The 23,128-nt window shown below is 45.7% G+C and overlaps 2 protein-coding genes across 3 annotated transcripts; both read left to right on the top strand.

Moving 5' to 3' along the window:
• Window positions 1–2,385: 2,385 nt before the first annotated feature.
• LOC123133107 (probable nucleolar protein 5-1) lies at window positions 2,386–5,050 on the top strand. Of its 2 annotated transcripts, none has more exons than XM_044552648.1 (7): window positions 2,386–2,546; window positions 3,040–3,134; window positions 3,228–3,269; window positions 3,854–4,021; window positions 4,093–4,259; window positions 4,438–4,638; window positions 4,742–5,050. In XM_044552648.1, exons 5-7 carry the CDS (start codon window positions 4,110–4,112, stop codon window positions 4,973–4,975), a joined length of 585 nt encoding a protein of 194 aa, XP_044408583.1. In that variant the 5' UTR covers window positions 2,386–2,546; window positions 3,040–3,134; window positions 3,228–3,269; window positions 3,854–4,021; window positions 4,093–4,109; the 3' UTR covers window positions 4,976–5,050. Both variants share the same exon structure in this region, with proteins under 2 accessions (XP_044408583.1, XP_044408584.1).
• A 7,727-nt stretch (window positions 5,051–12,777) lies between these two features.
• Window positions 12,778–15,394, top strand: LOC123133108 (uncharacterized). The gene is made up of 3 exons (XM_044552650.1): window positions 12,778–12,900; window positions 13,039–14,274; window positions 15,225–15,394. The coding sequence occupies exons 1-3, from the start codon at window positions 12,872–12,874 to the stop codon at window positions 15,235–15,237; spliced, it is 1,278 nt and encodes a 425-aa protein (XP_044408585.1). The 5' UTR covers window positions 12,778–12,871; the 3' UTR covers window positions 15,238–15,394.
• Window positions 15,395–23,128: the final 7,734 nt, after the last annotated feature.

The raw sequence follows: 23,128 nt of genomic DNA on the forward strand, positions 1-23,128 counted from the left end.
CTCTGTTCTTGGTTGGCCTTTGTTGGATCTGGCTTCTCGCGCCGATGTTTGGCCGTTGTTGGTCTCCGCGAGGTGCGGTTGCGTGCGGCGGCTGCGGTCTCTTCGTCCACGGGCTGGTTTGTTGGTGGTGCTGGTGGACTTGCTGAAGTCGATGCAGAAATGATGTGCGACCGAGGTTCACTCTGTGCATTTTAAAACCGAACCGAAAAACCATACACAAAATAAACCGAATCGAACTGAAATTATTGTTTTTATGGTTTCTGGTTTCGATACGGTATGACCTTTTGATACCATTTTGAATTTCGGTTTTTATGGTATATACCGAAAAACCGAATGGTTAACCAAATAAACCGAAATGAAAATATATTTGTATTTCTTGAGGCAAACAACGATACAAGTAGTCATTTTTCTTGTATACGAGTAAAATTTCCTGCAAAGAACATCCCTTTCTTCCTGTAATGTAGTATTTTTTCTCTTGCAAAAATGCTAATCACGTCCATAACCTTTCAAGGCATGAATTGAGGCATGCATATATACTTATATAAAGTTATATACCATTTGTATCAAAAGAGTGTATGTTTTGAATTATAAATTTGTAAAATATAGTATGTCATTTTCAAATTCGCGTCAACTTTGGTTATTATGGTATATACCGAAACCATACCGAAATAATTTGGTATATACCGAACCGAAGCGTATTTTAATTTCATACCGTATAAACCGAAGTATTAATACCATACAAACCGGAAAACCGTATAAACCGAACTATGCAAACCGAATAAACCGAACGCACAGAGTGAACCGATGTGGTGTGGAGCTTGGGTGCAGACCTTGTCTCGGCTTTGTGTCGTGACCAGCTATGGCGGTGGCCGTAGCCGTCATTGACCTCCTTGGAGGGGTAGCTGCTTTGCTGCCACACCCTGCTCGCACGGATCCGGCCATCTAGGCCCCTCCAGGGGAAACCCATGATCTTCTGAGCGGACGATGGCGGCACTTTGGTGTGTCGTTTCCCTCTTGGGGGCTTCGTCTCATAGCTCGGCGTCGGCAAGCGGGACCTGTGGTTTGCGGTGGTTGTGGCGTCCAGGCTTCTGTGGCAACGATGATGGTGGGAGCGATGTTGGTGACACGGCAATGGTTGTGGTAGTCGGCTCTTCTTCGGCGTGTCCGTGGTATTGCCTCGGTTCATTTGTTGCTGTGGAGTCGAAGCTGCGGTGGCGGGGCCCTGTGGTGTACCATGACTGGCTGCAGCTGACCCGTTCGGTGATCTTCCGTGGAGCCAACCGTGCCTGGTTTTGTTCTTCTAAGTTCTCCGTCGGAGTCGGAGGTGCGTTGTCTGGCCGCAGCTCGACTTGTCGTCGATTAGGGTGGGCTTTACCCTGTGTGTTTCAGTCTATGGGTGTGGGCTTGGCCCTTGTTGTTTTGGTTTTTGTCCAGTTTTCCGTAATTAACTGGGCAATTCTCTTCTGCATAATTAATAGATGAGGCAATCTTTGCCTCCGTTTCAATTTTTTTTTTTGATTTGCTTGACCGCCGTTTTATCATTTTTATCCCCAAACAAGTGGACGAGTCCATGGGCATAAGGGTTCCCAGCCGCAAGGGAAAGAACCCCCGTTCCCAGCTGCGGCTAGGGTTCCTCCTACCTCCCTTCAGTGCCGGCGCCGGTCTACCTCATCTCCTATGGCCTTACAACCATAGAGGTGTGGTGGATCTCGGTCCTTGATGGTAGGAGAGCTTCGTTTTTAGATGCGTTTTTGAGCTTTCTTAGGATTTTTGTCATGTTTGAAGAGATGCGGCGGCGACAACTCTCTAAAGACAGAATAAAATTCTTCCTGCCTAGCCCCCGTTTCGGTGGTGCTTCTAGCGTCATCGGAGGGCATGTGGAAATTTGTCTTCAGGATCTCGCGGGATTTGGTTGGTGTTTGTCTTTGGTGGATCGACGTAGATCCGGTCTTTTTTCATGTCTATTCGTGTGTCTGCATGTTGGATCCTTTCAATCTAAACTTCTCTTCAATGACGGTGGTTGCTGTTCTGGTGCGTTGGTCCTATAGGGTCTTAGCATGACGACTTCCGGATTGTCTATTGCAACAAGTTTTGCCCGGCTACAAGGAGGGAGGGACGATCGGCTCGCTTCAGTGCTCGTAGTCGTCACTAGATATCAATGGATTTGTAAGTAATTTTTATTGTTTCTTGCATTCGTTGTACTATCGTGATTGATGATGAATAGATTGGAAGTTTTCTTGGAAAAAAATAAAAATTGGACGAGTCCTTGTGGCTGAGGTGCCTTCCTCCTCTGCTTCAAGATATGTGCTTCTCATCCAACCGTAGATCTGTTTTGTTTTTCCTCAAGTGCCCAAACGACAGTTTCGTGGGCAAGCGTGGCCGCAAACCTGAAGCCGCAACTAGGGCATATCACCGCCTCCCTCCATCGATGGACCAGCGTATCGGGTCCGGCCGTTCTCCGGCGACGAAGCGGCCACGGGGCTTCGATCTCCATGCTCCTCCTCCGCCGGCCATAGCCAAAAAACTACGTTCTTCCTCCATGATGGGTGATGCTCTCTGGGTCTGGGTGAGATTTGGGGCGCGTTTTCCGCCTTCACCCAATTTGGGTCCGGGACCACAGATTCATCCTCGTCAAGTTAGTCTATGTTCGGAGGCGTGGTTAGATGATGTTTAGGCAGTGTGGATACTGGTGATTTTTGTGATTTTGGCCCACCCGCTGGGAATCGTTGTTTCTCCCATCCTCTCTCAGGCGCCTCCCATGGCCCCAACAGCTGAGTGCATCAACTACAACGTTTGTACAATACCTAGGGTTTGAGGGCTTGTAGATGGTAGTCTCGAGCGGCCAGATCCAAATTGGAAAATGGCATGTAAGACGGGCACTCAATCTAGTTGGTATTCCTAGTTGCCCACCTATACGCCTATACCTATACGGTATAACAGCCCCATGGGATGGCTTCACGCTTGATATCTGAATTCTATACGAGTACGTTTTTCTTGGTTATCATGGTTGTTTAACCTTTATTTACTTCTGGTTTGTAGATCCTGCTTTGATGCTGCTGCTGTTCGAGACGCCCTCAGGCTTCGCAATTTTCAGTTTTCGCGCAGGGGTCATTGAAAAACCAAATGCCCTGGAGGTACTATATTCTTCCTTGGTTATTGATGTTCTTGCTTTCTCTTGCCATCTATGTGAAGTACCTTATTTTCTGTTTTTCGCTTGTCTCCTCCAGGAAATATGGACTCACTTCATTCTGATTGGGACGGCAAAGAGTGTCAGTGCCCCTCTTCTTTCCTTCGGTTCCATTCTTCTGGATGCCATTTCCTTATGTTGCTCCATGCCAAATAAATTCTAGTAGTACTAGTATGTTGCACCAATCATTATTTCGTGTTTATCTGTTTATTTTATTTTTCTTGCTCCGAGGAGAACATACACACGCTATTCATTGCCGTCTGGATAAGAGCTAACACAAGTTTGTAAAGCATGTAGCCTGTTCGTGAATGAATGGACACCCAAAAACAATTTTTTGCTAAATGGCCACCGTGGGTGTAACGAGATTTTTATTGAATTAATGCAAGCAGCTTAACCTAACGTGGGGGTATTAGTTAATATGCACCAAATTGAAATGTAACTGCTAGCTAGCATGATTCATACTTGATATGCTAGTACTACGTACTGAAGAGTAAGACTGTAATCTGTGGTAAAAGAATATTGCATTATATTAGTAGAACACAAATTAACCAGAACTACAGGAGCATTTGATGAAGAAGAGACTTGAACTGAGAGTCATGTCTTGATAAGTTATTAATTCTTTCTTCTCGCCCCTGAACATGCTCATCCTTGTTATTTGTTTATCAGGTTGTTCGGCTGAGAAACTTTCAAACTTTTGAGGACAAGTCCAGCGCCATTAATCAAAAGACCGGTGTTAATGAAAGTCTTACTGAGATGATCATGAAGTGCCACTTCCCTGGGCAGAGAATGGCTGTTGGAAAGCCGGAATATAAAAAAATCATTGAAGAAAATCTGGTTAGTATAAGCTCCTGGTTTGCTTATATTTCTGAACAAATTTGATCACCATTTTTGCTGTCTTTTTTCAGAAAATAACCTGCGTGTGATGGAGTTAATGTGGGGCATACAGATTTGGATGCCAAGGTTGGTGCCTAGAGAAAAATCAGGTCTGACTGAAGATGACCGCCTCCCGATGAGTCAAGGACTGAAAAAGCTGTTGAGTCGTTATGATTGTGATTATGTTAACCCTGAGATGGTGAGTTAATTAGTTGCCATGCCTTTCTTGCCTCATAGCTTCCTGTCATTTAGTGTTACACTGCATTAGAGCTTGTTTGCTGTGCATTTAGAATCCTTCATTTTTGACGCAACTTCTATAGAAAAATTATCGTTTGCATCTTTGCTTTAGTGATGAAACAATCCTTTTTTGCATCCAGCTCGATCAGCCAATTATTTTAACGTCTTGCGCATTGTTTGAGTGTGATTCTCTTGAGGAAGAGAAATCTGAAGAATTGGACTTTTTAGCTGCTGTAATTAAGGTGGTCTCTGGCATTGACACCGAGGGTTGGGGCTCACTGAAAATTGCAACAGCTCTGAAGAAGATATGGTGCCCTGAAGAAGCTGACAATTCTTGCGAGGTAAATTATATGTACTATTTTGTGAATGTGTGTTGCTAGCTGCAGCTGTGCATTTCTTGGAAATTTGTCTCTTTTTTTAACGTTCAAATTTTCTCTATGTCAGATCATTTCAGTAGACGAGGTATCAAGGTTGGTGAAGGATGCAGATAAATATAAAGTTAAGCTAGTTAAGGATGCTTGCTTGGAACTTTCTAGAGAAATTGTGAAAGCTCATGGTGTTCGGACTTCCAAAAAAAAGCTGTTGATAAAATATAGTGAGCAGGCCAAGAAAGCATATGAAGCACAGAAGCTTATGAACCATGAGCCCACAGCTGCTGAAAGTGTTTCAGCTAACTAATGTGTTCTTATTCTGTCCAACATTGTATCGTTTGACTATCTAGAAAAACTGGAAGTGCTAATTAAATTTTACGCAATCCTGTTTGATTGGCTACTAGTTTTCCGTTTTCCAGTGTTGTCCTTTTTCACTTTGAATGGGGGAAGTCAGTGGGACGTCTGATCAGTTCTGTGCTTTCAGAAGGTTCATTTTTACTAAAACTGCCAGGTAGTGGATGTGCAGTTTTCATACTATCCGTGAATGTGTAGTTTTCATTTCTTGCACCCCACAGCTACTCTACCAATGAGATGTGAAACTTCCATTGCCATGGATGTGGAATTTTCACGCTGACGCCCTGTCCGAACTACCCAACGAGAGAGATGTGCCCAACTCATATTTGAACTGACATGGACGGGGTTTTGACAATTGAAGGTGCACATCGACTTCTAGGGAGTGAAAACTATACAGTCCACGACTAGAGGGAAAGTCGCACATTTCCTATGCAACAACATACGAAACTGCCGTTATGCCTCTAGCACAAAACATTGAGTGATTTTCTACAAGAAACGATGCGCGGATAAGAGAACGGAAACATACCCGCGCCATGGCTTGCCATAGAGTGACCGCCCTCGGACACCAGAAAAACACATGAAATGTATTATCTCGTTCTAGGCCACACACACCCGGTCAGAAACTGACATGTTCCATGTACTGAAGCTGACCATGCGGATACTTTAACTTTCAAAACCTGAGCACGCAGGTTGTTTGGAGATGAAAGGAGCCACCTAACTTGTCGAGCAAGATGTGCTTGGTTGAATAACCAAAATTCAAAGAAGCACTGAGATTTTGGAGTGATCATTTGGCCCATGCTCGCCAATGTGTTTCCTTCTTGTCCTTGTCCACGTCCGCGGCCGCTAGATTCACTGCCTTGAGGATCATGGACGCCGCGGCCTGTGGGACCACAATCTGTTTGATTATTCTTATAGCCACTGGACCAATGGCTAGCGCGGACAGCAACATGGCCAGAGGAGCGGCTACACGAGCCAGAGCCAAAAATACCACGATTAATTATTGTGATGGCTAACACTCTCTCTTAGGTAGTGGATAGCGCCATTGTCTCCTTTGCGAGGTTGAGCTGAGACATCACGACATCAGAGGGAAGGGAGAGGGACGGCGTTGCTGAAGACAATGCCAATGGTATCTAGGCGTTTGTCGAGGCCTTGCAGAAGCTGCATCGTGATGTTGAGGTCATCACAGGCTCCTCGATGCCAACTAGGGCATTGGTGAGTGATTTTAGGCGACAACTTACTCGGGCATCGAAAGATCCCCTATAGCCTGAGATTTCATATCCATTGCTTTGGCAGCGCGGTTGAGGAGGAAGTAGGACCGTAGGAGTGCAGGCGTTATTTGGCTCATCGGTCCTTGGACTAATAAGGTAGGTATTGAAGCCCCATTATTTTTTTCTATTCTCTTTTTAGGGACATGTTTCCTTTTTATTCTGGACAGCCACCCAAGCAACTAGGCCCAAGGACCATTGCTGCGTGGAGCATCCAGCCGCACGGACCAGCGATCCAGCAGTAAAGCCGCGGCCGCCGCCATTACCTCCCATTCAATGGGCATTACCTCGCATTCTATCCTAGTTCTACCTCAAGCTAATTTCATAATAGTGTTTTTTTAGTGTAAATTTCATAATAGTGTTGGTGCCTGCACTGCGTAAAATCATTTTTACTCATGTAAGATGCCAGATGACGTACGTATATTACCATGTAATGTTGAGAACTTATATTTCTAGTTACGTGACATGGAAAATAAACGGAAATGATAACTCCCAACGACCAGTATTCTATCGTCTCATCCCGAACGCGCTCAGCGCCGTTTGATTTTTTGCACAGATCTTCAAGAAACTAGGGGCTCCACGTCACATCTTGTCCCCGTTCGGAAAAACAGGCGTCATCCCCGAACACCCTCGACCGCACGCTCCTCGTATCCCTTTCCTTTTACCCCACCGCCAGTTCACTCTCTCCGTCTCATCCCCTTTCCCCTCCGCCGCCTAGCGCAGCATTCCCGGCAACGCCGATGCGCTCCGGCACCATGCCCCAGTGACGCGCGCATCCACACCCACCGGCAAGCGGCAACCCCAACACCCTGCCGGCGTCGCGTGCCCAGCTGTGATGTGGCCCTCAAAACTCCGGCGACGCGGCCGCACAACACCGTGCGATGGCAACGTAGGGGCGGCGAGTCTGAGTGGCCTATGGTGGATTGGTGTTGGGCGAGGCAGAGTGGCCTTCGGCGGCCGCCGCGCGCGGCGGCGGTCGTGGTGGACAAGCATTGGTGGGTGACGTGGAGCAGACTATGGCGGCCGAGTTGTGGTTGGCGCTGCGCGGAGACGGGGAGGACGCCGCTGTGCCCCGCCGCCGTCACGTGATCCGACAAGAGGCTCTGGGCAACTGAAGAATGGGGGAAGGCTCTGCATCGACGATGCCAGAGGTGACGACGACGACCTCCGCGCATCTGCCGCTTCCCGACGCGTTTGTCATGAACGCGATCTCCCATCTGTCTCCCGCCGGGGTCTGACCTGAGCACATCTGCAGCAGCTATTGTAGGTTCATTTGGGTAGAATTAGACAACAACAAAGGAGGTCGAGGACCGGCACCCAGCTCGATCTCAATCATTACGGCGGCGCACTGCACAATTCCCTTGTGATGGCTACATCCATTTGCAGGTAGCACCTTTGCTCAACCTTTGTTTCTTCATTTTTGTTAGTTTATCTCTTCAATTTCAATGTGATTACCCCAGGAATGTAAAACATTTTTTTTGTGATTCTCATATCAGTGCAATCTTTTGTAGTTTTGCCATGATATGTTGCAATGGAAGTAAAAGAATGTTGTGTTTTGCCATATTTATGACGTGTTGCCATGGCAACTAGAAGCTGATGGAACTAAAATAATGTTTGTGTTTTTGCCATGCAAATTTATAGATGTGTGTTCCATGGAACTAAATGAATGTTGTGTTTGCAATGTAAATTTTAGATGTGTTGCCATTGCAACTACAAGCTTTTTTGCCATGTATTTAGTTTTTTTGGTTAATTTAACAGGTGTGATTGCCATAGCAACTAGAAAGTTATTTTGCCATGACGACACCATTTATTGTGTCTCTTTGCCTACCTATCCAAACAATGTTCCCATGGCAATTTTTACATTTTTTGTTTTGACAACATGGCAATTTTTTATCTTCTATCTTTGCTTACCCATGGCAAAACTTATGACCCTTTTACCATGTTATTTCCTCACACGATAAAATTAGTATAACTGTTTTTTGTAATTCATGGCTATACCATGGTAATTTTTTAGGAATTATTGAATTTTCCACGTGCCCATTGTTGCTAAATTTGTCATCCTATATTTTGTGTTTTAAAGAACAAACCTCCTAATTTTACCATGTGCCCTTTTTCACATGTGTAAATGCTCTCTATGAAAAAATTCATGTGATTTTGCTATGGAACTTTTTTATTTAAAAACATAGCAAACTTGCTATGGCAATTTAATATGTTCAAAAACATAGCGAACTTTGCCATGGCAAACTTAAGATATGCAAAAGATGGCAAACTTTTTTTGGAGGACTCATTGCAAGCCTCTGTGAAAGAATAGAAAGAATTTTTCCTTTATGCAAAAACACATTTTATTGGAGCACTCATTGCAAGCCTTCAAAAAACTCAAGAAAGGTAAATTTAAATTTGGGCAAAGCTTGCTAGAAACAAGACAAACAATTGACAAATGAGCTGATTTAAATTAAGCCATAGCTTGATGAAGCATGTGATTATTTATACCGAAGAAAGGCAGAAAAAACTCAGAAAAAAGGTCTTCAAGCAATTGGAATATGCACAAAAAAGCCACAAAGCCTTCAGACACGCACGTGTCAACATGGGCTTCTAACGTTTGTTGCTGCTGCTTATTCCCTCGCCCCTCCAAATTACTCTTTACATAGGTCACCTTACCTTCTTAAACGCTGACAAATGATGCATTCTACGTGTGTCACTCATTTTAACCTAAGAGTTTTTGGTTTCTAGATTCGTTTACTCAAAACATTTTACCACTTGCACTATGTGCCAAATTTTAATCCATTTTCACCATTGGATTTCCTTTTGTGTTCAGATCTTTAAAACTAGATCACATGTTAATATATTCGGATGATTTTTTTCACGAAAACACGAAAAACTATTAGAGACGGAAAAAATATGGAAAACAATAAAAATAAAAATAAACGAGTAAAAACCAGCAACCGAAAGAAAACGAATGATGAAAAAAAATAAAGAAAAAACCGGAGACTAACTGTGCTTTTGACAAAAGCAAGTGTGTGCCTACATGAGAAGCAAATCTGCGATTCTCGTCGGTTCATTGATTTTTCCTTTTCGAGAAGCACAACTGTGTCATGGTAGCAAATATGTGCTCCATAAGAAGCAACTATGTGTGTTCATGAGAAGCAAATATGTGCTGCTCATCGAAGCATGTTTTTTTCACTTTCTAAGAAGCTCAGCTTTGCTTCTTGTGGAAGCAAATATGTGTGTTCACAAAAGGAAAATATTTGCATTTCTCGTGAAAGCCTATTTTTTGGCCTTTCTGAGAAGCACAACGCGGAAGCAAATACGTGCCTCCACGAGAAGCAAATCTATGTTTCATGTGGGAACAAAATTTTGTTCCTTTCTCTAAAAAGAAACCGTGCCTCCAAATCTTTTTTCAACGCAATTTGTTTTGGTATTTTCTTCCATATCTAGGAAAACCCGGACAAAGACTCAAAAGCCAAAAGACTCAGAAAAAACCCATGTAAAACGAGTAAACTCCTACAAGAAATAGAAAATAAAATCTAGAATGAGCGTCCCTCACAAGATATACAGAGGCGGCTGGATGTACCAGTTATCGTGCTTACAGGTCAGATAACAAATGTTGCTGGTCCCAAGTGGATTGCGCCCAAGGTCGGCTGGGTGCGCTTGTGCAGTGATGGCTCATATGTGGTGATGGATCGGTAGACGCTGACATGGTGCCGAGATATGGCAGGGGTTCTATAATTGTTTTTCATGTCGGCAGCTTCTCTCATGTCGCGTAGCCCTAGAAGCTCAATTGATCTTGCATGGAGGGTTTGTCATTTGTTATCCAAAGGAGTGACCTAGCTAACCTAGCTATCTTTCACAGATATTAAGCATATAAAAATGTTTTGTTTGTTTTACGGATCAATTTACCAAAGGCTCAACACCCATATTTATGATTGTGTTGCCGGTGCTTGAGCCTCCCTGCAAGCCAAGTCTCTAGAATTGCTAGTTGCTACATCAGTGATTCCATTTAGTGTAATGGAAGAAGAACCCTTGAAACTTCCACGATGATCACAATAGCCACAACGCCAAAGCCTCCTTCTTTGTTGACTCCACCGTCGATGTTGATTCTCAGATAGCCATGAGGCGGGGGTGACCATGGTAGGTGACCTCGCTCACGCACGACCACCGTAGGCTTCAAATCCTTCTTAGTCATCTGATCGAGGCCATCTATGAAACTATTGATAAACATATTAATTATTGGACATTGGTGGCAGAAAAATGTTTTCGTGGACAGCCTTATGGCGAGCCGTCTGAATTGGACAAAGTGCCAAACAAACTATTGTGAAATCCACATGTCGAGCTCATCAAAAAAACAACCAATGTATGGCATACAATTCCTAGTTTCAATCATGTGCTCAACGACATTATCTTTCGAGAGTGGCCAAACGGATCTGGGCATAGAACAATCAATCAGAGCATGGCGCCATGAGTCCTGGTTGCCGCATAAGGCAAAATTATTTGTAGCATCCATTTTCCTGTGTCAAAGAAAAATCTTAGGCTAGGGACAATTTTTTAGTAGACATTTTTGTGGGAAAGTTGTATTGTACTAGGATTCTATGTAACAGATCAACAAGTAGTCCTTTCTCCCTCCGGTCCTTTTTACTTTGCATATAAAAAAATTCTGAAGTCAAACTTCGTAAAGTTCTCCCTCCGATCCTTTCTAAATTGCTATTTTTAAAGGAAAATATATTAATATCGCGAAGATACCAATTAGACAAAGCTTCTGAACCTACAAGATGTCGCAAGGACATCCAGGATGCACACAGCCAAAGGAAAAACGAAGAAGAAGAAACGAAAAAACAAAGGTCCTGCCATAGTGATCAATTCCTCTCAGCAGCCACACACAAACCACCACCAAATACAACACCTAGAAAACATAGAAGGTTTAAAAAAATAATGCCTCCAAAAAGGAAATATAGCACAAGCACCGTCGTTGCCCGATTCAAGATCTTTGCTTTTCAGCCTGGAGAAATCCGAACTATCAAAACAATACCGTCCACAAGGCAATTGCCAGGCCCAACCAATGAAGGCCAGACCATAGGTTTTCACCGTGAATGTCCCGGCTCGGCGTCTAAGAAGCACAACCAAAACGAATTTCTCCAGTGTTGCCGCCCCCAATTGACACTGCTGCTGCTGAGAGTTATCAAACATCTGGCTGACTCCATCGCTGGAAAGGCCCCGCCATCTAACTGATCTTCCAATCTCAGCCACCACGATCCTCTCATAGCTTTCTACACCATAGAAATCGAGAGCCCAACATGTCCCATAGTGTCAAGAAAAAACAGAGCTTCGCATCACGCCTGCTTGGAACCACCAGATTAGGATTGCACAACCGCATGCAAGCGATAAGGCTGCCGCACCATCCGAAGCCCCTGGATCTAGATGTCGAGAAACACTCGATCCAGCACAAAGCCTCGAGATAAACCACAACCGCACCTCATCACAGTTGATGTACGTCGAGCATCATATGATTGGACGCTGGTGCATGTGCTCAGCGCAATCCCACTCCGGGGCTGAGCCCACCAAAGGGAGGCCATCAGACCAGCAGGCGCAAGCTGCCAAAGCCAGGGCGCTCCCGCCATCACGCGCGTACAAACCGCACGTTTCTGCCACACCCTCCATCAGGCCGTTCCTGCCTAAACTCCTCGAGGCTGCTGGATCTCATCTAGACTCCCAATGAGACGCCAAGATGCACCTGAAGCCAACACGAGCTAGCAAGACACCCATCAACCGGTGTCCTCGTTGCTGCCCACGCAGCCGAAGTGGAGCGCCGTCCGCAGCCGTGCTGACAAGAGCGCCACCGCGACGTCTTCCAGGCCGCCGCCTCGAGTACCTAGCACTAGCGTCTTTGAGGCAGGGGCCCGCCGCCACAGCGGCCAACGCCGGCGGCAGCGGCTCCAGGGCAAGCGTGGATCACGCCGTCCTCTTGCGGCTAGGGTTTGACGCCGTGGTACCGCCAGGGAGCGGCACGGCAGCGAAGGATGTTGTTGATTTAACATTTAGAATGTTAGTATTTTTTCTATACACTTGGTCAAAGTTTACAACGTTTGACTTCAGACGAATCTTAGATGCGAACTAAAAAGGACGGGAGGGAGAACTTGCATTGTGTCAGCGAACCATTCTGCTACTTGAATATCTATATGTTCATATTCCTTTAAAAAAAATGAATGGCAAGTTCATTTATGTTCTTCATCGTGCTTTACTGCTTTTGGTTGTCACTGTAGTTAAAGACATGATGGTGTACGTGTTATTTTACACGCCAGTAATTGTATTACTAGGGGAGGAGTATTCTTTTTATAGGAAAGGCAGGGAAGGAGCTGTCCAATGACGGTTATGGTGGGCTTTTTGTCCTGTCCATTTTTGTACTGATCTAATGTCCAGTTGGGCCGGACTGGGATGGGCCTTGGTTGTCATCAGAAAGGAAGGCGATGCATCAGCTTCCCGTGCTCTCTCCTCTTGTCGCGGGATTGAACCCTAGATGAGCTTTTTCTCCCAAACTAAACCCTAACTAGATTTGCTTGCTGCGGCAGCGGAAGTAAGATAGTCCATGCTCGATGGATGCTCCGAATGTGATTCCCCAACGGTGAGACTTCCCATTCTCTCGCACCAATTTGTTTCGTCCTGCTGTATAGACTGTAGATGACTGATCCGATCCCATTGAAGAAATTTGCCCAATCCATTGATTCTGCGCTGCACTTGTTTGCTGTTGTCGATTTTCCAGGGCCGATCCTGAGAAGAAACCATGTGCGGATGTGGATGAGGAGTCATTGCAGCATGCCCAAGCATTGACAGATGCCGTGGATGCCATCTCCGAGGTGCTGGACGATGACAACCTCCTTAGGGAGATCATCCTCCGCATCGACTTCCCCACCACCCTCGTCCGCGCCGCTGTTGTTTCCAGGCGTTGGTACCGTCATGTCTCCGACCGCGAGTTCCTCTCCTGCTTCCGCAACCTTCACCCTCCCCGCCTCCTTGGCTTCTACCTCGGGGATAGAATGGACCATAGTGTGCCTGCACGCTTCTTCACGATGCAGCCCCAACCCACGGACCTTCCCGGCATGGTCTGCCGGGCAAGCTTATGCTTGGACACCTATCAGAGCGCAGTATCTGACATCATAGGCTGCCAGAATGGCAAAGTTCTCATCAGCTTGTTCGATGGCACACACTATTCAGTTGTAGTGCACAACCCGCTATGCCCTGAGAGGGTCCCGGTCGTCCTCCCGCCACTCCCACAGTTACATGGCGGCTACTTTGGTGTCTGGAAGTATCTCCTAACCTCTACAGAAGAAGACGGCGTCTTGTCCTACTTGTATGTGTTGGTGGAGTGTCACATGAAAACAACAAAATCTACAATACACATACATATGTTGCGACATGGTGATGTTTCGTGGCGTGTGCATCGTACCTTTGAGACATACGAACTACTTGATTTGCGATGGGAACCAAATGTTGAGCTGGCTGACAATAAGATTTATATAGCAACTGCCTATGATGACATTGTTGTCTTTGATTTGACGGCCTCAAGTATCTCCAGGATTCAGCTCCCACAAGGGGTGGAGTATGGCAATAGAGACACCAGGCTGATACGTGCTGATGATGCTTCTGGTATGTATCTCATCCATGCCAAAAAGCTTCAACTTTGCATCTGGCTCCACAAGGGGGACTCTTGGTTGTTGGTGCACAACATTTGTTTGCGTGAGATGGTTGCTCATTCGACGATGTCAAATTGTGATGCCGAGGACAAGTCTACTACTACACTCCAGATAAACCACGTGGGAGATTATGCCGAGTTTGTGTTCTTGGAGATAGGTCGATGTGCATTCCACTTGGATATCAAGTACAAGAGACTGGTTAAAGTGTATGACATGGAAGAAAAAGATCAATGTTTGGGTGCTATCCATCCTTTTATGATGACCTGGCCTCCCACATTTCCTACGCTCAAGGATGATCATGCAAGGTTTGCCTTTTTGTCCTCTTGTCGAGGTTAGGAAGTTTTATTAATTATATGTAGTGTGCATTGAACCCTTAGGTACTGTATTACGAAGATGTTGGGTTTATGGTATAGTTATATTAGAGAATGCTTTACGTGCAATGATTTGAAATCATTTTCTGGAGTAGTCTTTATTTGTGGTCATAATATTGGACCCTTGGTTGTGGTGCTTTCACATTCATTGTATCATTGTTTTCTGAACTATCAGCTATGAAGTTATACAACATAATGTATATGAAGTAAGAGTTGGAAGATGCCTAGTTATAACATCGTTATCATGTTGACCACAATATTTTGCTTGTCCAGAAACAATATCACAAACCCATCAAGCTTGGAATTTAGCTCACTATTCCATAAATATAATCATATGGTCTAATTTTTCCTACTGCCTACTTTGATCTGTGAACCCCAAGTTATCTATGAGATTGTCAAAACTCGTTTTTTTATTTAAATCTTGTTTGGTGGGTCGTATATCTTTTCCATAACACTAGTGGATTATTAATTTCTATGTGGTTATGCTGGATTTTATGCATGCTTTTTGATCCAGATATAAAAACCTTGAAAAGGTTCCTTTGATATGACAATTAGCAAGTTGCTAGTCCAAGCTAATAGTGGATAATTTTTGTTTGTATGGCATTTTTACTTGTATGATCACAGATTTGCCGTACATAAATGCAGATTATAAACTGGAAACATGTACATATGGGAAACTGTAGCATTTAAAAAAAATGGACTAGCTATATTGCTGGAGCACATTCATTGTTTCGCATCTCTGAGTGTACGTAAGATTTGAGTATTGTTGTGCTAGCCACCTGTCTTGTTAGTTTATTTAATTTTTTCTTGCATAATGTGGCGGTAAATTATTGTGATGTTATATTATTTTCATACCGATCCTTCCTCTTGTTTCTCTGAAACAGAAATGACATATGAAGGAAAATTTCAGAAAGCTTTTGGATGGTCGGCGACCAGGGAGGGTGGAGAGCTGTATTTCTTTAACCAGTAGCAGCTCTAACTATTTTTGTTATAACTAGTAGGGGATTAATTAGGATGATATGTACCAGAATAGGTCCTCCTATCCTGTAGTACCAAATTCTGTTTGATGACAAGTCTCCCACTGTTACGCACGTTACTATTAGCTAATTTACCGCCTGGTATCAGCTTGTGTCATGATCTGGTAGTTACTTTGCTTGCTTACTATTTATGGTATGTCCTGGTGGCTATGTGCTGTCTGATCTTCTGTAATTTTACCCTACACATACTTTGTGTGGTGAGAACCATTCCAGGTTCACGTTCCTTTGATATACTATCCACTGGATCGATTGCGGATGTCATCCGACCTGGGACGGGATGGCGTTTTGTTCCGTGGTGTATAATCCAATCTAGGTAGCTAACGACAGATATAGTACCACGGCGAATGTTCGTTTTACCCCCATTTATAACTAGTTTGTATGTTTTAGTGGTCTAGGCTGTAGGTAAGTTCATTTGGGATATCTTGGCATTCATTCCATATTGCAGGAACAGTTTTAGCATTTTGACTTTTGTATGCCGCATAATATTTGATTTTTGCCTCACAACTAGTTCTTTTCAGTTGTTGAGACCTAGTAACGCTTAGTTATCTCTGTAGTGATCATTGTTATGTTTTGCTTGGAATGGAGACACCATGTGAAAGTGAAAAAGTTCTTGAATCAAAGAAGAGTGATCTGCATTAACTGCTGGATGTGTGGTAGCAGAAACTGTCTTAGGGAATCACGTGTAGTACTACCTCCGTCTCGGTGAGTAAGTCATTCGCGTAGTTCTAGGTCGACGATTTAACTATCTAAATATTTATTATATGTGACAAAAATTATATATTTAGAAACTACATTCGTGTAGAAATCTAGCGATATACTTTTCATGACATATAACACATATTTAGTTCTTCAAATCGATGACCTAGAACTACGCGAATGACTTATTCACCTAGACAGAGGTAGTACCAGTTAGTTGTGTTTTGACTTTTGATTCAAGCCTTAACTTCAGTGCATACAGGATATTAGGTGTGTATGATCAGGTGTTCCTCTATATGCTGAATATCCGCATGTTACCATTTTATGGACTGACAACAGCGAGGATGAAGACGATATCTTCATGTCGTTGCTTCCGGGTTCTGCATCGTCGAAGGGCAAGAGTTCTGCATCATTAAAGGGCAAAAGTTCGCATCGTCGAAGGGCAAGAGTTGTTCATCGTCGAAGGGCAAGTGTTCTTCATCATCGAAGGGCAAGAGTTCTGCATCGACCACTGCTCTGCCCAGGATCGTAGCCACCCTCGCCTTCATGTGCAGCGACCTCCTTCACGACAGGAAGCACTAAGGCAAAACATGATTGCATCCCCTGCGTTCACAACCTTGTAACCACCGCACCCACTCAGAGTCTCACTCTATTAGCCTCAAATAGAAGCAAATTATTGAACTTGACCGTGTCCACAATACATGAACACTGACAGTGTGTGTTTCAATATCAAGCCCTAAACTTGCTGAAAATCATTCTTTCAATTGACTGACAGACCATGTTTGAGTTGTGTTTCAATATCAAGCCCTAAACTTGCTGAAATTCATTCTTTCAATTGACTGACAGACCATGTTTGAGTTGTACTCATAGGCACCTCTATGTGAGTAAATTCACTCAGATCAGCTCCCATCTCAGTTGTTTGGACAGTACCAGGACCGCAGTAAAATATGAACTTCACTACATTAGACATCTCGGCTCACCTAGTTTTTTTTCAACAACGACAGACAAGTATTAAGCAGCAACTTAAAATTCTGCACTACTAAAAAATATTTGACATGTATATACGTGATATAATATTAACGGAGCAACTACAAATATTCACAGACCTACAAATATGTTATGAATATTTGCCGGAGCAACTGCAAATATTGACAGATTTAAATAACAATAATCACACACCTAATTTATTTCACATCAAAACATATTATTGAATACTACCGGAGCAACTACGAAAAATAGAATGAGTGTTGAAATATACCCTTGAAGCGTGCGAGCGAACGACGAACGGCGGCCTTCAATCACCGGAACATGAGCCGAAAACTCCACTGAACTGCCGAAGCTTCACCTCCACCACACCGCCCCAGCTTCACCATCACCACCTCCACCGCCACCACAACCTCCACCAATGTGCTAAAAAAAGCTCCAACAAAATGCTCACCATGACCACCACGAGCTACACCATCAGTAGATCGAGGTCTCCCTTGGCTCCCCTAACTACGTAGAACCCAGTCACGGTGCTAAATCCGCAAAAAACCGGCTCATTTTGGTGTAGAAATTGGAGGCATTTCTTGCAAGAGAGAGGAGAACGAAAGAACAGAGAGGAGCTGTTGTGCGAGGTGAGTGGGAGAAAGGGAAGGAGAAAGGAGAAAGGAGAAGGAGCCAGCCGCTGTGTGACCCGCACCGTGTTGGCCTGCAGCTGACCGATCGGTCTACAAACATGGGCGCCCCGTGACAGACCGCGCCGACAGCCCCCCTTGCGCCCCCTCGCTACGTGGCCTGGCGAATACTCGGCCGACACGTGGTCGACTGGCCAGCTATCGGCCCATTGTTGGCTGATTAGGCCCAGTCGGCCTGCTGTGGGCTGACTAGGTCCAATCGGCCAGTAGAGGGCCGACGGTGTATTATTTTTGAAAATTTTCTATCCAGTATACTCCCTCTATTCCCTTATACAAGGCCACTATGAAGAATACATTTTGTATCTATACAAGGCCACTAAAGTAATCGAGGCAAAAATTAATGATGTTTCCGCATACTACCAACTTGTTTAATACTTGCACTATGCTACTTCCTTCTCATTCCTTCCTTGCATGCAAATGGGCATATTAATGATCCCGGTTAACGAAAAAAAAAGTTGTCTTGCAAAGCAGTCATTAAATTTTATCTTGGTACCTATGATTTGAGTTTGTGGCCTTGTATAAGGGAACGGAGGGAGTAATATTTATGAAAATTAATAAAAAATGTATTATTTAAAAAAATTAACATGAGAAAGTTCATGATGGGTGCGATCAAAGAAGAACGACGAGCTGGATTTCCTCTGTAGCAGAGAGTCAGAGAACCAGCATTATCTGCTGAGAACTAGTACTCACCCACGATCTTCAGAGACAGAGAGTATGTCAAGATGGATAGGATTCGTTCGGTTCACTTCTTCAGAGGGCTACGCAAAGATGGATTGTAGGAATATGGACCAAAGAATTTATACAGGAAACCATTATCTTGGCTGGTGGCCGGTGCTAAAGTTCATAGGCAAGACCCCTTTCAGACCAGTAATTACTTCAGTAGCGATGTCTGCCTTGTAACCTTGTGTGTGCTCTTCTTGTTACACATGCCATTTTGTAGATTCAGTCTTTGCTGTTCACCATTGCTGGTGTCAGTTTGGGATGTGTGTATACTTCAGTAAGGAGTCCATACCAGCACTTGTATAGGCCCTTGTGAATGAACAAACCAGCAGCAGTAAACTCTGATAAGAGAATGAGGTGCTGATGAAATCAGTAGTACAAAACACACAGTATAAATGGTGCCTGATGTATGATTGTTTCTGTTGCGAGGAGCAAGTGAAAATGCAGCTTTATTTCAAAGCTGACTCTTGTAAATAGATGGACAGAACGATGTTGTATGATGAGAGTTTGTACATAGAACATGTAGCTCAATAGGTGGATATCACAGGATATGCTGCAGCGAAGACATCAATTTATTTGTTCTGGTTTCAACGCTTGCGCAAACAAGTTAGTCACTGCGCCGATACTCCAGCGGCACTGGCACCAGCTGCCTCTAGGTGTTGATTCTGAAGCATTAATTTGCTCGTTGTGACCTCAATACTTGTATAAGCAAGTTGGTCATGGCGCGGATATTGTACCAGCACAATTTCCTGTAGGTGTTGGTGCTGAAGCAGGATTCACAAGGTAAGCTGGCATAGTGGCATCAAAGGTTCTTCAGATGAAATAGAAGATTCAGATAGGGAATGCACAAAGAGCATCAGTAACAGAGCTGACCTGCACTTTCTCCAATGTCTTCTTTGGAAATGCCCTGTGAGATCACATGGCCAGCACTGCCAAGCAACAAGCTACCGCCGTTATTTCTGTTGCTAGCTGCTGTAAATAGTACCGTCACCGCCACCGCCACCTAGAGAAATCAACAGACCCAAAGAAAGTCTCTTTCAGCAACACATCATCAGGCGAAAGTGACAAGCTGACATTGGGGCTGCAGGGCCACTGAGATACCATGTACACCTGATTCAGTACATGAATGCTCCAGGCCACTGAACATGATGAAATAGTATATGGAGAACATATAAGTTAAATAGTAACCAAAAGATACAATTAAAAAATGCTCAAATCATGGGTGCAATCACCGAACGAATCCTCTCCGGCTCGAATTTGGAGGTCTCGCATCACTTGGGAATAAGCTTCTGATTTGTGGATGCTCGCATCTGTTAGAATAAATTCGAGGCATACCGTCGATCACCCAAGGACCAAACAATCATACGAGCACAACACCGTGTTAGACTTCGTATTGTAATCTTATTGTGTAAACCATACCATATTGGTATAGGACTTGTATAACACCATTATATATATATATGTGATAGGCCACCCCATAGAGGGTTGAGTCAGTTCCCCCAAAACCTACGTTTTACATGGTATCGAGTCTAACCTAGGTCCTCTACTCCACCCGCCGCCGCCGCACCACCAAAACCCTAAACCCTAGGGCTGCTGCCGCCGGCGCCATGTCCGCTTCCTCTTCGATCGCCGCCAGCTGCGGGTCAATCCCCGCGTCGCTTGCCGCCCTCCTCAACCTCTCACCTCGCCCCTGGCTCCGTCGGTGCCTCAGTTCTTCGGCATCACCGCCGTCGGCTCCATGTTTTCAGCGCCGATCCCGTCGTCATCGCCCGCGACAGAGTCAGCACCAGTCCCGCCGCCGCCACCCGCGATGGCCCCCTCTGGATCTTCCTCGACACTCGCCATCACCCCGGCGACCTCGGGGGAGGTGCTGCCCGCGGAGCCACCCTCGGCCTCGCTCATGGCACCACCCCCGGCCATGATCCCGGCCCGATCGTTCCTGCGTCGCCACCCGCGGCATCGGTCGCGGCTGTGGTTCCTGCCGCGGCACCGCCGACTGCCGCCCCTGCTGCTGGCGTCATCATGCCCGTCGGGCCGTTCCACTTCGACAACTTGATCGCCATCAGACTCACGCCGGACAACTACCTGTTCTGGCGCACCAAGGTCCTACCGCTGCTCCGCAGCCGGTCTCTCCTAGGGTTTGTGGATGGTTCGCTACCGTGTCCTCCACAGGTCATCCCTACCGTACACGACCCGGACATTAACTCGGAACACTGTATGTGGGTGCAGCAGGACCAGGCAATCCTCTCTGCCATCAAGGGCTCCCTCAGCGACAGGGTCGCCGGTCTCTGTCTCTTCGCCACCACCTCCATGGATGCCTGGACGACCCTAGAGCACGCCTTTGCCCAGGTCTCTACCTCCCTCTCGATGGCCCTTCACAGCGAGCTCGCCGACATTAAGAAGCTGGACTCCTCCGCCACGACCTACTTCAACAAGATCAAGGTGCTGGCGGACACGCTCACCTCTATCGGTCGGCCGCTCAGCGACGAGGAGTTTGCTGACTTTGTCATCAAAGGCCTCGACGCTGACTATGACAATCTCACCGAGGCTGTTCACAACGCCAAGCCAGCGATGCCCCCGCATGAGCTCTACTCACGACTTCTCTTCACCGAGCAACGCATCGAGGCTCGTCGCTCCTCCGCCACCATCACCTCACAGCCGGCGGCCTTCTGGGCTTCTCGCGGCCAGCATCCCCCTGCCCCGTCATCTAGCAAGCCCGCCCCGCCCCCTGCATCGACCCTGGGTGGGGACCCTAACACTCGGGTGGTATGCCAGCTATGTGGTCGTGAACGCCATGTCGCCTCCAAGTGTCACCGCCGCTTTTAGAGGAGCTTCCTTGGCATCAGCAATGACAGCAAGGGCAACGAGCGCCAATTTGCGATGGCAGACTTTGGTCCTCACGCCGCCGCCCCGGCTGCCCACATTGCCGCCACCCCGGCTGCCCACATCGCCGCCAAGGGCAAGGACCCGCGTGTCGACCAGGGGTACACGATGTCCTATCCTATTGATCCAGCCTCGCTCATGGACACCGGCGCCACAGATCACAACGAGCTCAACAAACTCTACACCTACCAGCCCTACTACGAGCACGATCAGGTTCACACCGCCAATGGTGTAGGTATGCCCATCTCTCACATTGGCCAAGCATCTCTTTTAACTAGTCATCCCTCTAGGCAGCTCCATCTTCGTAATATTTTGCGGGTTCCCTCGGTGACTTGTGATCTTTTATCTGCCCCTAAGTTCACCCTTGATAATCATGTCCTATGTGAATTTCATCATTTTAATCTTTTTATTAAGCCGAGCAACCCGGGACGTTCTGCTTAGTGGCCGCTTGAGCCAAGGCTTGTACCGTTTGGAGGATCCATCCGCCCCCTGCGTCTTCAACGGTGTTCGTGTGCCACCTTCCGAGTGGCACTCTCGCTTTGGTCATCCCGACACACCCATCGTTCGCCACATACTCCACCGCCATGAGCTGCCATTAGAATCTAGAAATAAAGAGATGTCCGTGTGTGATGCCTGTCAACAATGCAAAAGTCATCAGCTACCTTTTGTTTCATCTTTTAGAGAAGTAAAGAGTCCTCTTGAAATTGTGTTTTCTGATATGTGGGGTCCAGCACAAACATCTGTTAGTGGTCACAACTACTATGTCGGTTTTGTTGATGCCTATAGTCGTTTCACATGGCTTTATCTTCTTAAGCGCAAATCTGATGTGTTTGATATATTCATTCTGTTTGAATTTGAACGTCTACTCAAGCATAAAATTATCCATGTGCAGTCATATTGGGGGCGGGGCGAATATCGCAACCTCAACACTTTCTTTAATAAGCTTGGGATCCCCCATCGCGTTTGTCATGCCCACATACACATCAGCAGAATGGCGCTGTTGAGCGCAAACATCGCCATATAGTTGAAACCGGCCTCACACTACTTGCTCATGCTTCTGTACCTTTTCGCTTTTGGAGTGATGCTTTTGCCACCGTGTGTTTTCTCATTAACAAATTACCTACGCGTGTTTTTAATATAAAAACTCTTGTTGAGCTTCTCTTGGATGAAACTCCTGACTACACCTTTTTCAAGGTATTCGGGTATGCTTGCTGGCCTCATCTTCGTCCTTATAATGATCGCAAACTTGAGTTTCGCTCCAAAAAGTGTGTGTTCTTGGGGTTTAGTTCTCTCCATAAAGGCTACAAGTGTCTCCATGTCCCAACTAATCGAGTATACATATCTTGGAATGTTGTTTTCGATCAGAATGTCTTCCCTTTTTCTGCCATGGCTCAGTCATCCACCACAACACCATCTATGAATTCATCTCCTCTTATGCCTAGCCAATTTGAAGATGTTGCATATTTGCCTGTGTTATACTTAATCATGGTGCAGAAACTGGATGTGGAGCTCGCCTGGAACTTCTCCCTGATGGACCTACTACGCCTGTGGCGCATATCGATCGGCCGGTGCATGTGCATGCACCATCTCCCGCCCTCGACACCGCATCGGGAGCCCCGTCTACCACCGGGCTGGAGCTTGCGTTGGCTACAATGGCTGGCTCGGAGCCCATGACGGAACGGCCTACATCGCCGCTTCCTCGCCTGGCCTCCCCTCCATCGTCACCCCCACCATCTGTGCTGGCGTCGCTGCCGCCCACTTCGCCTGGGCCTGCAG

Source organism: Triticum aestivum, chromosome 6B (genome assembly GCF_018294505.1).
Source record: "Triticum aestivum cultivar Chinese Spring chromosome 6B, IWGSC CS RefSeq v2.1, whole genome shotgun sequence".
NCBI lineage: Eukaryota > Viridiplantae > Streptophyta > Magnoliopsida > Poales > Poaceae > Triticum > Triticum aestivum.